General features: G+C 44.4%; 1 protein-coding gene across 2 annotated transcripts in view; it reads left to right on the forward strand.

Moving 5' to 3' along the window:
- The window catches only part of CD3E (CD3 epsilon subunit of T-cell receptor complex), a 51,339-nt gene extending 39,276 nt beyond the window's left edge, over positions 1–12,063 (forward strand). Inside the window, exons 2-11 of one of the 2 annotated variants that reach the window (XM_087433770.1) lie at positions 543–648; positions 2,186–2,382; positions 2,459–2,587; positions 4,531–4,551; positions 5,628–5,642; positions 8,276–8,311; positions 8,745–8,960; positions 9,778–9,945; positions 10,501–10,547; positions 11,406–12,063. In XM_087433770.1, coding sequence (XP_087289896.1) covers positions 2,539–2,587; positions 4,531–4,551; positions 5,628–5,642; positions 8,276–8,311; positions 8,745–8,960; positions 9,778–9,945; positions 10,501–10,547; positions 11,406–11,462 — 609 coding nt within the window. In that variant the 5' untranslated portion in view covers positions 543–648; positions 2,186–2,382; positions 2,459–2,538 and the 3' untranslated portion in view covers positions 11,463–12,063. Of the gene's footprint in view, positions 1–542; positions 649–2,044; positions 2,093–2,185; positions 2,383–2,458; positions 2,588–4,530; positions 4,552–5,627; positions 5,643–8,275; positions 8,312–8,744; positions 8,961–9,777; positions 9,946–10,500; positions 10,548–11,405 lie in introns of those variants that run through there. The other variant, XM_087433769.1, reaches the window with a different exon arrangement.
- The last annotated feature ends 1,985 nt before the right edge of the window (positions 12,064–14,048 follow it).

Raw genomic sequence — 14,048 nt, forward strand, 5'->3', positions numbered from 1 at the left:
GGGAGCAATCCACAATGGGTAACAAAGGAGAGAGATGATGACTTTCAGATGGGCCCCCAGAACAGCTGTGTAGTGGGACTGTAATTTGTCCCACTAACTTTCCTTTTATAAGCTTCTTCAGGAAAAGAGATCAACCAGAGTTCTGAAAAGGCTGTTTAAGGATGGGGTGAAATTGTTATATAGCAAGTGGGTCCAAGCAGAGCAAGGGGTGAACTGTGTGCATGCTGTCGGTGCCACCAAGGTGCCCCCTTGAGGAGCTCTCACTCGCCCAGCTGCTGGGATTGTGTCCCCCGAGGGCTCACAGCTGAGCCCTTTCACAGGAATTGTCCTCAGCAGGAGCAGCTGCCTCATCCAAGTTCACATCCCCTCTCTGGGAACAGCTCACATCCAAGACTAGATGATGTGCCAGTGGCCTCAGTTCAGCACCACTCTGAAGGGTCATCCCAGCCCGAGAAACCCTGTGGGATTGGCTGAGCTCTCTGTTGCTACCTCATTGTAGCTCACCTTCTCCCTCCGCCCAGCCCCGCTTCCTTCCCTTACAGGTGCTGTTCCTGTGCTCCCTCAGTGAGCCACCTGCACACGGATCTCCACCTCAGTTCGTTTCCCAGAGAACCCCAATGATGACAATGCACATTTAGAGATAAGAAGGTAACCACCAGAAAAAACAGTTTACAAAGTGAAAAGTGGTTTTCTCTAGGGAGAGGAATTGGGCTGAGGCAACGTGGGACAGAGGACTGGTGTTATATACCCTTCCCTGCACTTCACTGTTTTTAACATATGCATATATTACTTATAATTAAATTTTTTCTCATTTAAAAATTTAAGGAATTGTTAAGAATTTGATACTGTGGCTCCCCTGTCTTATTTATTTTGTGTGTGTGTGTGAGGAAGATCAGCCCTGAGCTAACATCTGCCAATCCTCCTCTTTTTGCTGAGGAAGACTGGCTCTGGGCTAACGTCTGTGCCCATCTTCCTCCACTTTATATGAGAGGCCGCCGCAGCCTGGTTTGACAAGCGGTGCATTGGTGCGCGCCGGGGATCCGAACACCGAGCCACTGCAACAGAGCTCGTGCACTTAACCGCTACACCACCGGGCCAGCCCCCGGTTGCTCCCCTGTTTTAGACCCTTCAGTTGTTTCCCATTGCCCTTAGAAGAATCCTTCAGAATCTTTAACGAGGCTTGTAAATCCCTTGCCATCTGGCCTCTGCTGAGTCTCTGACCCCATTTCTTGCCACTCCTTCTATCTCCCTCAGCTACCTGTCTTTCTGGACTTCCAGATTCTTGAATGAGCCTCTCATCCTCATCTCCCGGCTTCAGATATACTACTCCCTCTGTCTGGAATGTTTACTTGTCCTCCCCTCCACCTGGTTCACTCCTATTCATCCATCACATTTCAGCTTAGACGTCACCTTCTCAGGGAGAAATTCTCTACCCCTGGACTATATTAGGCCCCCCTTTTATCACTCCCACAGCACCTGTATTTCCTCTTTTTCAGCATCAATCTCCTGAAAAAATCTATGTCCGCATTTCCTTTCATCCTTCATGAGGACTATCTTGTTACTGCTCTATTACTAGCACCCAGCTGCAGCAGAGCAGACACTAAATGAATTTTGCCAAAATATTTTCTAGGATCCCAGAGATCTGCAATCTGTGACAAGTTAGATAACCTGTTTGAGCCTCAGTTTGCTAAAGTATAAAATGGGGATAAAAATAATACCTACCTTAAAGGGTGGTTTTGAGGATTAAATGAGAGATGTTGGTAAAGCCCTTGGCACAGTGCCTGCTGCAGAATGAGCATTTAATTAAAGCATGCTCAAAAATAAAGAAAGGCTGGATCGGTTTACTCTCATGTCAGCAGATTTTGAGACTGTCACTCTTTATCCTTTCCAACATGGAATGTCACATTTTTAAATATTTTTGTAAATATTATAGGCCAAAAAAAATGGCATCCCATGGTTTTAAGGCAACCTGTGTTTTCAAGCCAACTGCTTTTGTTAACAAAATGGCCGCATCCTGCTGCTCCATGCCGCGCACACCATAACGAGAGCAGACATTCATCGCTCCTCTCTTCCTGTCTCAGCTTGTTTGGGGGTGAGGGGTGTGTGAGAGGGGAGCCCCCAGTGTGGAGGTGCATTGTGTAAGGCGTGGCAGCTACATTCCAGGTATTTTTCACTGCACTTTCAGGTTTTGCCAGTCGTCCTGCTCGGCTTGTGGGCAGATAGGGGGCCCAACTCTCCCCAGCCAACCCAGGTGGCTGCCTCTGCCTCGAACGTCTCCAAGTGACGTAGAACCCTGTAGGCCCAGAGGCCCCTCCACGCTTCCTGTGTGGGGTTCAGAAACCTGCCTCCCCTCCCAGCCTTAGGTGCCTGCTTCGGAAAATGGTGAGTCTCCCTCTCGAGTCCTAGCATTGGGACCAATGGTCCAGAGGAAACGTCTCCAGCAGGCGCTTTGTAAAAGTCCTCTGGTTTCTTTTCCAGAAGTAATAAGCCAAGTGGCCTCCGCCATCTTGGGTAGAGTAAGTGTCCAGAGAGAGAAGGATGCAGCCGGGAAATCTCTGGAGAGTTCTGGGACTCTGCCTCTTATCAGGTGAGTAGGACGGAATGGAAAAGGGTGGTGTTTCTCCAGAACACGGGAAGGCTCACAGCCTAACCTGGTGCTGCCCAGTGGTACGAAGGAGCCTCATTTACTAGAAGATGTAAGGAACTGTTTGTGCAATGTTGGCAGAAGGAACTAAGGCTGCAGCCTAATGAAAAAGATGTGCCCCAGGCCCCCGGAGACCTTCCAGGGAACAAAGAAAAGTGTCTGGGATGATCATATCTACTGAAAGCAAAGAGGTCTCTCTGCCTCCAAGAGCAAGCTCGTTCTGTCAGTGAACTACCCAGCCCTTAAGAACTAGCACAAAAGAGATTAGAAGAACTAACCTGCACTCCTTGCGAGGAGACTAGATTGCTGAACCCAAACTCTGTGCAGGGTATAGCAAGCACGGTATCTGAGACAACAAAACACATCATAATTTTCAGTCCTTTTTAATTGACCAAGAACTTTCAATTAGTTTAATCCTTTTTGAAGAAAGGTGGAATATAAATTGGTAAATAACCAAGAGTGTTTCCATATATCATATCAGATAAATAAGATTTTTTTTAGAAGGTTGCCGTTTATTGAGCTAGATACTGTGTTGCCATTTATTGAGCTAGATACTGTGTAAAAAAATTTCTTTACATATGTTAACTAATTTAATCCTTACCTCCGCCTTGGAAGATAAACATTATATCCTCTATTTTACTCATGAAGAGACTGATACTCAAAGAAGTTAAATAACTTGTTTAAAACCACACAGTAAGTGCTAAAGCTGATCTGGGAAATTAGGACTATCTGTCTACGGGGCCTGTGCTATTAATGACTGCAGTGCATGAGGCAAAATGGCTCACAATGGTTTTATTTCAGAGACCTAGAAAATACTACCACAGTTGGGGCCCCCATCTCAGAGCCATAGCCATGATGTCTCCACTTCCTGCTCCATCTTGAGTTTCTCAAGCTTAAATATGCACACAAATCACCCGGGAACTTGTTCAACTGAAGCTTCTGCTTTAGTAGGTCTGGAGTGGGAACTGCGATTCTGCATTTCTAAATTCTCAGGCTTATTAGGCTGCTCCTGGTCCAAGGAACACATTTTGAGTATCAAGGAGCAGGGTGTGACTCCTGCAGAGTGATCAGGCATTTTCTTAAGCTTTCTTTAGGCTTTGCCTAAAAAGAAAGTGAGAGAGAGATACTATCAAAGACCCAAGCACCCCTAGAGATTTGGCATCAGGAGAATGTGTCCAATCTGCTCTAGGTATGGGACGGGGCGGAGGGGTCTGTCTCACCCAGTGAAGAGGCTGTTGGTAAAAGAGAGGTCCAGGTTTACAGAACAGTCTCAGGCAACGTCAAGGAAACTGGTCGTTGTAATGAAACCAGGTTATTGCTGAGTTAGGAGACTCTAGAGGGCCCAGTGGAAATGTGATCAGGATCTTAAAGGCACAGGCTCTAGTTGATGAGTATTTGGAGTTTCAAATATTTCCATCCCTGTCTCAAGCAGAAAACAGATGGAAAAACTGAACCATCAGACAAACAATATCCAGAGATAGAACAAAAATCTCATCATTTGTACCTAACCAAGAGTTTGTTTTTCTTCCCGTCAGAGACCGATTTTCAAAATGGAGGCTTGACTGCAAAATTCGTTTGCTATTTCTCCAGTCACACAAAAAGCAGCCCCAACTTGTTCTAACGTCTATTTGTCAAATATTGTGTGTTCGTGTTTAATGCTAGATGCTTCCTTTCTCTGTTTCATCCAAAATTGATCAGGAACCCCTGGTCAATACCCAATAGTATGTGTCATTTATCTGGGGTATGGGAATGACTGTTATCCGGTGGGAGTTGGGAAGAACTTGAAAATGTCCAAAAGTGCTCAGAGTAGACCACAGCACATTTTCTCCTTGGAATTTCAGGCACTCACGACATTTACTCTTTTTTTCTTATTATTTATTTTCTAGTTGGCGCTTGGGGAGAAGACGGTAAGATATGTTTCTTTCCTTGTTAGGAAATCAGCCCAGCATTCTTTGTATTTATGAGCTTTCTCTAGAACTCCCACAGAAGCCAATAGAAGAGGTTTCTGCCATCTTCTACTTTGCATTTTCCTCATAAGTCTAGGGATGTTCTAGCCAAGAAGAAGGAAGCAACAGAGATCATAGGAAATAATGAGTCTTAACTATTCAAAAGAAAAAATTTGAGTCTATTAAATTAAGTTGAAAGTGCCAACACTTTTCATATGTTTGCATTTCATATTCGATGTGACATTTCGTAGAGGGTATGTGGCTTGACTGCATGCCAGGAGATGCAGTGAGTAAGGCCCGGGGGCAGCATTAGAGTGCACATTCAGAATCACATGTCCAAATACTCTGAATGTGTGTGTCCGTGTGTGTTCATAGGTGAACACGCATATGATGTGCCTGGCCTGGACTTACTTTCGCAGCCATAGCAGTAGAGTCAAGAGTATCCCGACATTGGAAGCCTTTCTCTTCAATCAGCTCCTCCAAACTGAGGAAACCAATTTTGTGTTTAAAGCAGCCGCTGTGCCAGCCTACATTCCATTGCACTGCCTAATTTGTAGCATCCTTAGGATCTTTTTTTTTTTAACCATGCAGCATGCTTTAATGATAATGACAGATGGGACATGTCGAAAGCACTGATATGCTTCAGGATAATCCATCCCTTCTGCATGCTATTGCCATTTAGAGTTGATTTTTGTTTATCTTTGATTTATTCCCAATATAGATTTTTTTCCCAGCTTTAGCAAGATATAATTGACATATAACATGGTGTAAGGTTAAGGTGTACAATGTAGTGATTTGAGATATATATATATATAGTGACATGATTACTTAAGATCCATTTTTGCAAATAGCCATCAGTTGTTTAATGAAGGATATAGGGCCCAAAACAGCTTTTCATATACAGTCATGGGGAATTTGAAGATCTGTTGTTTTCTAAAGGTTGAGGGAAGAGTCCTAACTTATGGGAGCAGGGTCTGATCTTAGTAGCTGAGTATTAGCTTAGTGTTACTAATGGTTTCTTATTATTTCCTTTTCAGGGAATGAAGAAACTGGTAAGAGGATTTTAGCTCTATACAACTTCTTTTCAATATGAGCAAAATGGTCATAGAGGACAATCACAGTAATAAACACTGAGAATCAGAATTATTAGAGGGAAAATACAATTATCTTTCAATAGGATCTGTATGAGATGTGCCTATGTTTGTTGCTAACTGTCATGTCTGGTTATAGCTAAGTATGATACGTATCCCTGAGCATACATTCAGGGAAGAAGACACATGTGGGTGTAGGGTGGAGCCACCACGAGTTTTTGTGTAAATTATGAGTTCGTTGAAAGCAGAGATAGCGTCTTATTTACCTGGCCCAGTGCCTGGCACATAGTAGGTTCTCAATGAATATTTTTTGAATGAATAAATGATAGTACACATGAAACCATCACTAATTCCTTCCCCTCAAGAAGGTGATGGTTTTGTGTGAGAGACAAATAATGATAATATAGTGTGTTGCATACTATGATATGGGTAGATACACAGTAAAATAAAATACGAAGAGAGGAGTGGTCAACTCTACAGAGGGTAGTTGGGAAAGACTCCCCAAAGGAGGTGATTCTTGAGCTGAGTTTTAAAGGAAAAGCTTGTATTTTAGGGAAGAAGAGTGTTTTAGGCAGAGGAGATAAGGCTGTGTAGTGTGAGGTTAAGAGTCTAACTCTGAAGCTAGACTGCCATATTTGAATCCTGGCTCAACTTCTTACTTGCTGAGTGTCTTTGAATAATTTTCTTAACTTCTCTGTGCTATAGCATCATCTTGTGTAAAATGGAAATAATAATAATACCTAGCTTAGAGGGTTGTTATGAGGATTGAATGAGTAATTCACTTAGAACATTACACTGATGTATAGAAGGCAGTAGATAGGAAGCATGCAGACTAGATAATAATCATTAGAGTTCATTGAGCATGTATGTTCCAGGTATCGCCCTAAATATTCTACCTGAATTTCATTATCTACTTCTCCTAACCTGCTTATTCTACAGATAAGGAAACCAAGGCTTAGAAAATAAATAAATATTGAATCACAGAGATAAATATAAATGCAGGTTTAGCTGATACTGGAGCTCATTTTCTTAACCATTATGAAACACTGTCTCTGGATGTGTATAAAACCTTTGTGAGCACACATCCTATTTCTCAGCATAGACATCTAGGCCCTTGTATGAGCATGTGTAAGTCTAAGCTCTGCTACTGAATTTGTGCCAGTAAATGTTGTGAGCAATTTTCTTTACATTTTTTTTTGCAACAAACACACCAAACAGAGTGAAGTGTCTGTTTACTTTTTAATTATTTTATTTATGATTTCTAGTTATTTAACGTTTCTAAGAAATATCAGCACTGAAAAGTTATTTCTAAGTCAAAGTAATATTGACTATCTGTTGTCATTATACTCAACTCCCAATTATTAGCAGATGGATAAACCTGAAGAATGACTGGTTTACATTTCATATGATCTCGGCCAGAGAGCTGCCTGAGCAACTGGGTCAGAACTCAGTTCTGTTCTCCAATGTAGCAGGACCCCAAGAAGGAAAAGAAGAAAGTAACTAACATTTTTCTTGAGCATCTGCTATGGGCCATCCATTTTCACCTTCATAATCCCTTTAATTCTCACACATACCCTGTGAGGTGGGTGTTTTATCTCCATTTCCCAGATGAAGAAACTGAGGCTCAGAGAGGTTAAATGACTTGCTCTTGGTCACACAGCATAAGGCAGATCTCGCATTCAAACACAGGGCTTCTGACTCAGTCCAGTGCTCTGTCCCCAATAGCATACTGTGTAGCAAAATGCCCCCAACAGAGAGAGGGCTGTCTCTGAGCATTGCCACCTCTCCTCTCTTCCAGCTCTCATATCCAGGCTTGAGCATAGCCTAGTGTTGCCCAGTGTCCCAGCCACAAGTCTTCCAGGAAACAAGGATGCACCCTAGCCCCACCTCCCAGGGCAAAATTGCCTGCTGTAGGGAATGTGGCTGTAATCCCAAAATATATTAGCAGATTTCAGTTGTCCACATCAATAGTTCCTCCCTCTAAAAAAAATAATGGAGAGTTGATTATACTTAGAGATAATTTAAAATGAAGCCACTTTTTATTAAAAGAACCATTCCCTTAAAATGGCATAGTGCTGCACATAATTTAAGGGCAATAACAGAAAAGTGGTATGGAATAAGAAGAAAGATATTTGATCTCTATTATGAGGGACTCTGTTAGTTTTAAGAAAGAACTTCTGAATACTGAAAAATAAGTAACGCCAAGAATCAATGATTTTAAGATGTGAAGGTATTTATCTCTGAGAAGACCCTTTGGTATCTATCTGGAATATGGTTCTTGCAAGAGGATAAGCTTGAAGACTTCCAGAATTTTTCAGTTTTAGGATTTGAAGACTTTCTGAGTTTCAGTGGATCTAGATCTAGGAACACAGCTGGTATATTCTCAGTCTGATGTATCTGAGTTTTATCTATGAGCATATCTCATGGGCTAAGTACATACCTCACCTTTAAGGCATGGGGATCCCTACTTAAAGGATGGGCCCTCTTTGGGAATTCTTGGGGATAGTGTCTAGTCTCACCTGAGAAACTTAACCCACAATTTAAACTTAAACCAAGGTTATTTTCTCACCACTCTTTCCTTTTTTCATTTTCAGATGAAGTCTCACAAACTGCCACAAACAAAAAGAAACGTAAGTTTATCAGTCTTTTATGTATGTCCTATCTGAGGGTGCAGGTCAGTAGATAGAGGAGAGGGAATTGATTGAGAGAGATTAACCCCAAGAAATGAGCTCCTCCCAACATTACATTTCCGACTCCCATTTTAGAAACATTCCAAATAGGGATTTGTCCAGGTTTTTCTTTACTTCCATCCTCCCCTTCCCAAGTCCCCATGTCCATGCCTAAACTCTGAAGTCACCTGCGAAAGGTCCTCTAGCTCCCCTTCTACGTATGCCATCTGTCGTACCACCTAGCCAGCAGATTTCCCCTTTGACAAGAAAATCTAAGATCTGGATGACAGATGACTTTCTGCCTTTGGTTGGTTCTCTTGTTACTAATTTGCCCTTTCTGAAATCTAATTGGTTTGTCCCTCCAATTTCCCTTCTCTTCTCTCCCATTCCCCAGCATATGAAGTCTCCATCTATGGAACCACTGTAACGCTGACATGCCCTGAGGATGTTGAAGGAGACATATTATGGGAAAAAAAAGATGGACAACTACCTAGTGCGACAAACAACCCACAAATACTGGAGAAATTTTCGGAAGTGGAAGGAAGTGGTTATTATATCTGCTATGCAAAGGGCTCAGAGAAGAACCATTATCTCTACCTGAAAGCCAGAGGTAATATAGGTCTCCAGAGCAGCCACTGCTAGACTATTTAAGGGGGACCATCTCAATTATTCCCTCTAACAGAACTCAGAGTCCCCTGGAATCTTTGTGCTTCTCCTACACTCAATCCTGGGACTCTCTGGGGCCACACAGCATCAGTGTTTTCTGAAATATAGATTAAACACCAATATGGGGCTGTCCGGCTAAGCTCAGTCAGAGCTAGATCTAAAACAACAACTTTCCAAGAGATAGGATTGGGTCGTTTGCATTATATCATGTCCGGAAGTATGGCACACCAATATGAGTTTATCTGATACTTTATTGAGAGAGAAATTCTTCACAAGGATTTGCAAAGCAGACTCAAAGCCACTATAATAAAATGTCATAAACTAAAGCATAATAATAAACAACAACGATAGCTAACACTTATTGAGTGCTTGTTAAGTTTTAAGCGCTATACCAAACCCTCGGCAGAGATTGTTTTTCATGTAATCCTCTCAACAGCCGTACTAAGTACTATTTTAGTCCCCTTTTATAGATAAGGAAACAGAGGCTTTGTGAGCTGAAAACACATTTCACAATGCTCACAGCTAGTGAGTAATGGAGCTGGGACTTGAACCCAGCACTTTCTGACTCCAGAGCCTCTGCCCATAACCATCACGCTTTGCTTGTTGTTATAAACATATTGAAAGGGAGGGCTCTGGCCATGGCAAGAGGGTGAGTATTGAAGGGAGAATGGCCTTCATTTGCCCCTTCCTCATCTCCAGTGTTCTGGTGTCTGCCTTTCTCGGCGACTTCTCTTCTTCTCACACACCCCCGTCCCCCGCAGTGTGTGAGAACTGCATGGAGGTGGATCTGATGGTAGTGGCCACGATCATCATAGTCGACGTCTGCGTCACTCTGGGCTTACTGCTGCTGGTGTATTACTGGAGCAAGAATAAAAAGACCAAGGCGAAGCCTGTGACGAGAGGAGCGGGAGCTGGCGGCAGGCCCAGGGGTAAGACCACGCATGGGGTTGGGTTGGAGGAGATTCCTGCCAAGGGGCATGTCCAGCCTGGGCCAGGATGGGTGGCAAGGCCACAGTGAGGTCAAGAAAGCTTCGATAGGACATTCACTGTGTTACCAAGAGCTCGACAGAGAGTTTCACGTCACAGATGGCTCCTCTTCTTCCCACCCTACAAAAGTGCAAAGAAATTTACTAACAAGATGGGCCTCCTCAAATGCCTGTCAGTGTTCTGGAATAATCAGATTCCACCCCCAATCTGTGGGGGGAGAGACTTTGGGAGGTTAGTTCCTGCTTTTTCTTTTCCCTTTCCCCATGAGAAAGGAAACAATGGAAGGATCTTGAGCTGAGGAAAACAAAATGATAAGAATAATGTAGGGGTCATTAGAAATGGGATGAAAGAAAGAAAAGAGAAAGGGTGGCTGAGATGGAAAAGGGAGGAAGTGGAGGAGAGAACGGAGGGGTTTGCCATCCTTGGTGTGGGTCTCATTGTCACAAGGTTGGTGTTCCCTCATGAAAACGAATTCTTTCCCCCTTCCTCCTCTGCAGGACAAAACAAGGAGAGGCCACCGCCTGTTCCCAATCCAGATTATGAGGTAATAAGGGATAGGGGAAGGGGAGGGGTTCTTTCTAGGGGAGAAAGGGACAGGTGGGACTGTCCATCTGGCCTGCCAGACACTTCAAAGCCCTTCACTCAGGGCTCCAGGAAAATCCACCATATGCCCGCCTCTGCCTCCTTCATGGTAAAACAGGACCATGTCAATGGCTTCCACAACCACGGAGTTGGGGGCGGGGGGGGCACGACACTTCTTTCTCTGCTTATTCATTAGCTGGGATACAGCCATGGGGAATACCATACATGCAAATTGTAACATGATAAACTCGGGACTGATGTTCCACCAGCATGCACCAATACAGTCATGCAAGTCGTTGAAATATTAAAATACTTCACTGGTAAATAGCGCCAAGCTTCCCCTGCCCACAACATGCACTGCCAGACATCACAGCCTCTCCCCCACTGGACTGTCTGGTGATTTGGCAACTAAAGAGTTAATGTCTGGCGTAGCAGAGAACCACCAGGACTGTTCTGATGGGTTGGTGTGTGTGCACTACCAAATTGTTAAATATTTTGACTGTCACAGTTGGACAAACTCAACAAATATTTATTAAGCACCAGCCAAGCATGTGGTATTCACCTTTCACATGAGTGACCTCATTTAATTCTGACAAAAGCCCTGAGTCTTTAGATTCCCATTTTTGAGATGGGAAAGCTGAGGCTCACAGAAGGAGGTGACTGGATCAAGTCTATTACCAGTCAGTGTCTGGTTAGAATTCGAGCCTGCCTCCTGACTCCTAGTCCAAGGTTCTTTCCATTGTACTAAAGCTAAGCCCTTCTTTCTTACGAACTACTTCCTCCCACTCTGCTGATCTCACCCTCTCTATTCCACTCCTAGCCCATCCGGAAAGGCCAGCGGGACCTGTATGCTGGCCTGAATCAGAGAGGCATCTGACAGCTCCTGAGGGCACTGCCTCCCACTGGCCCAGGTCTGGCTCCTCTCCAGGCGCCCTGCTACTCCCTGTTCCCTAGGCAAGTCCGGGACACCACAGGAGAATTATTCCTCTGCCCTGCAGCCTTGTCCCCAGCTTCCTCCTTCCTGCCTTCTCTGCTGGCACCCAGTCCTAGGATATTGCTGCCTCATTGTCCTTTGAAACATCATCATCACCACTCACTCCCTCACACCTGGCCTGCCCTCTTGTCAGGATATTTATTTCTGTTATTCACCACCACCACCCCAATTCCTTCCTTCTCCGGTGAACGTTACTTGTCCCTCAGTTCTCTCCTTTTCCAGTGTATAAATTGCCCCCATCCCTAACTCTTCCAACTACCTTTCTATTTTTCCATCTCTCTCTCTGGCGACCCTCTGTGGGAATAGACTGCGTAAATGTTGGCAGAGGTCCTGCCCCATTCACAGACCCTGGCCCAGAGCCAGCCCTTTGCTCCCTCCCTCGAGTCTCCAGTGTAGGCCCCTGGATGGTAATTTGCATCTCCATGAATACGCTAGGCTCCTTGTCAGCTGAGAGAAAAAAGAAATAAAGTGTATTTGGCTTAAAGAGTTGCTGTCCCTCTTTTCTGGGAGGCCCTGAGAGGCCGCCTTGTTCCTGAGACAATTCAGGCCTCCCTACCTTGACTAAATTGCCAGCTATGATCCTAAATGCAAGTACTACCTGTTTTCACAGCTGGTGGGGGTATCATCTGAAGCTCTCTTCAGAGAGGCCATCAGGAAGTAAATAAAATAGAAAGAAAGCGGGGGAGGGGAGGCGTTGGGGGGGCAGAGAGAGGGAGAAAGAAAGAGAGAGAGAGAGAAAGGAAGCACAATTAGTCATTTGACTAACTTCTCTTGGAGAAAAACATCAAGGGTGGCAGAGAATGACTGATGGGTCCTTGATGGAGTGGTCAGTTCAGAAAATGCGTAAAACAGAAACAGAGGCCTTAAAAGGCAGATGGAGACAGCAGACCAGAAGAGTGGAGGTATAAGGGGGCTGGGAGATGGGCCACAGGTTTCCACAAGCTGCCTCGGAAAGGGAGATCCGCTGAGCCGGGGCCGGGGGAAGTGGGGGAACGGGTGCAGTCAAGCAGGCACCACTCCCTCCACTCTGAGAGGCAGCAGCTTGCAGCCAGAAGCAGGCTGTGGTTTAGCAGTCAGGATGTGGGCTACGCTCTGAGCAAGGTGAGAGAGGCACAGCAGCAGCCAGAGGCCACTGTGGGAGGGCTTCCTTCTCACTCTCCCAGGGCACATGCTCCGCTTGCAGAGAGAGGAGGCCAGAGCGTGGAGAAACTGTCTTAGGCCAGCTCAAGCCAGCGGCCTCTCTTCTCTCCCTCTCTGCACTCAGAAACCTCCCTGCTGACCACAGAGCTATTTATGTGAGTGACCAAGACTAAAAAGGCCATTCGTGGTTAGCAGCCCTCCACATACTGTACACACTCAGCCTTGGGCTTATGGCTACAGTTTTTATTTGTTGATCCCTGTTGAAGCTGCTTCTTTCCCTCTAAGCACTCAACACGCACACTCACAAGGCCTCTCTGTGATGTTGACCATCACTAGCTGCTGATCCCCAGGCTGGCCCAGGGGTGGCAGTTTTGTCCCAGGTATATTTGACGGTGCCCGGTCGACGGAAGATGTGGCTCAGTGTGATAAAAGCAATAGCAGCTAACATTTAGTGAGCATTTACTATGCTCTAGAAATTGTGCTTGGCACTTTACATGCATTATCTCATTTAATCCTTACAACAACTCAACAAGGTAGAGGTTGTTCTCCTTTTTACAGATGAGGATACAGGGGATCAGAGAGGTTAAGTCATTTGCCCATGTTGCACAGTTAGTGAGGGACAGAGCTAGAATTAGCAGCCAGGACTGTCCAACTCTGTTGCCCTGAACCACTACCCAGTGCCGACTGTGATCATAAAGAATGCGCTCCCTTTTCCTGACTTAATTGTTATAGTATTCCTTCAGTGAGCACTGTTCTAAGCACTCATGTGTCAGCCCAGCACTGCACTAGGTTCTAAGGAGATACAAATAAACAGTTCCTGTCTTCAAGGAACTTGCAATTACATGAGTGGCCAAGTAAGTAAAAAGTTAAATAGCAACAGAAGAACAAATGAGATTAAGTATGGTGAGTGCTACAGTGTTACCACTGTTCCCAGGAGGAACTAAGAGAGCTGAAGTGGTCAGGGGACGCTCCACCGACGAGGAGAGACTTGATCTGGGCCTTGAAGAGGAGGATGGATATAATTTGAAGACAAAGGAGAAGGCACTCCACTCACTGAAGGTGAAATAGATAATCTAAACAGCCCTTTAGCTATTAAATAAATTGAATTTATAGTTAAAAACCTTTCCAAAAAGAAAACTCCAGACCAAGACGGTTTCATTGGTGAAATATACCAAACATTTGAGGAAAAAATAGTATCAATTCTATACAAACTCTTCCAGAAAATTAAAGGCAGATTACTTCCAACTCATTCTATGGAGACCAAACTTATCCCATGTAATGGTTAATTTTATGAGTCCACCTGGCTGAGCCACAGTACCCAGTTATTTG

The sequence above is a fragment of the Ceratotherium simum genome, chromosome 7 (genome assembly GCF_057802395.1).
Source record: "Ceratotherium simum simum isolate JZ-2026a chromosome 7, ASM5780239v1, whole genome shotgun sequence".
Taxonomy (NCBI): domain Eukaryota; kingdom Metazoa; phylum Chordata; class Mammalia; order Perissodactyla; family Rhinocerotidae; genus Ceratotherium; species Ceratotherium simum.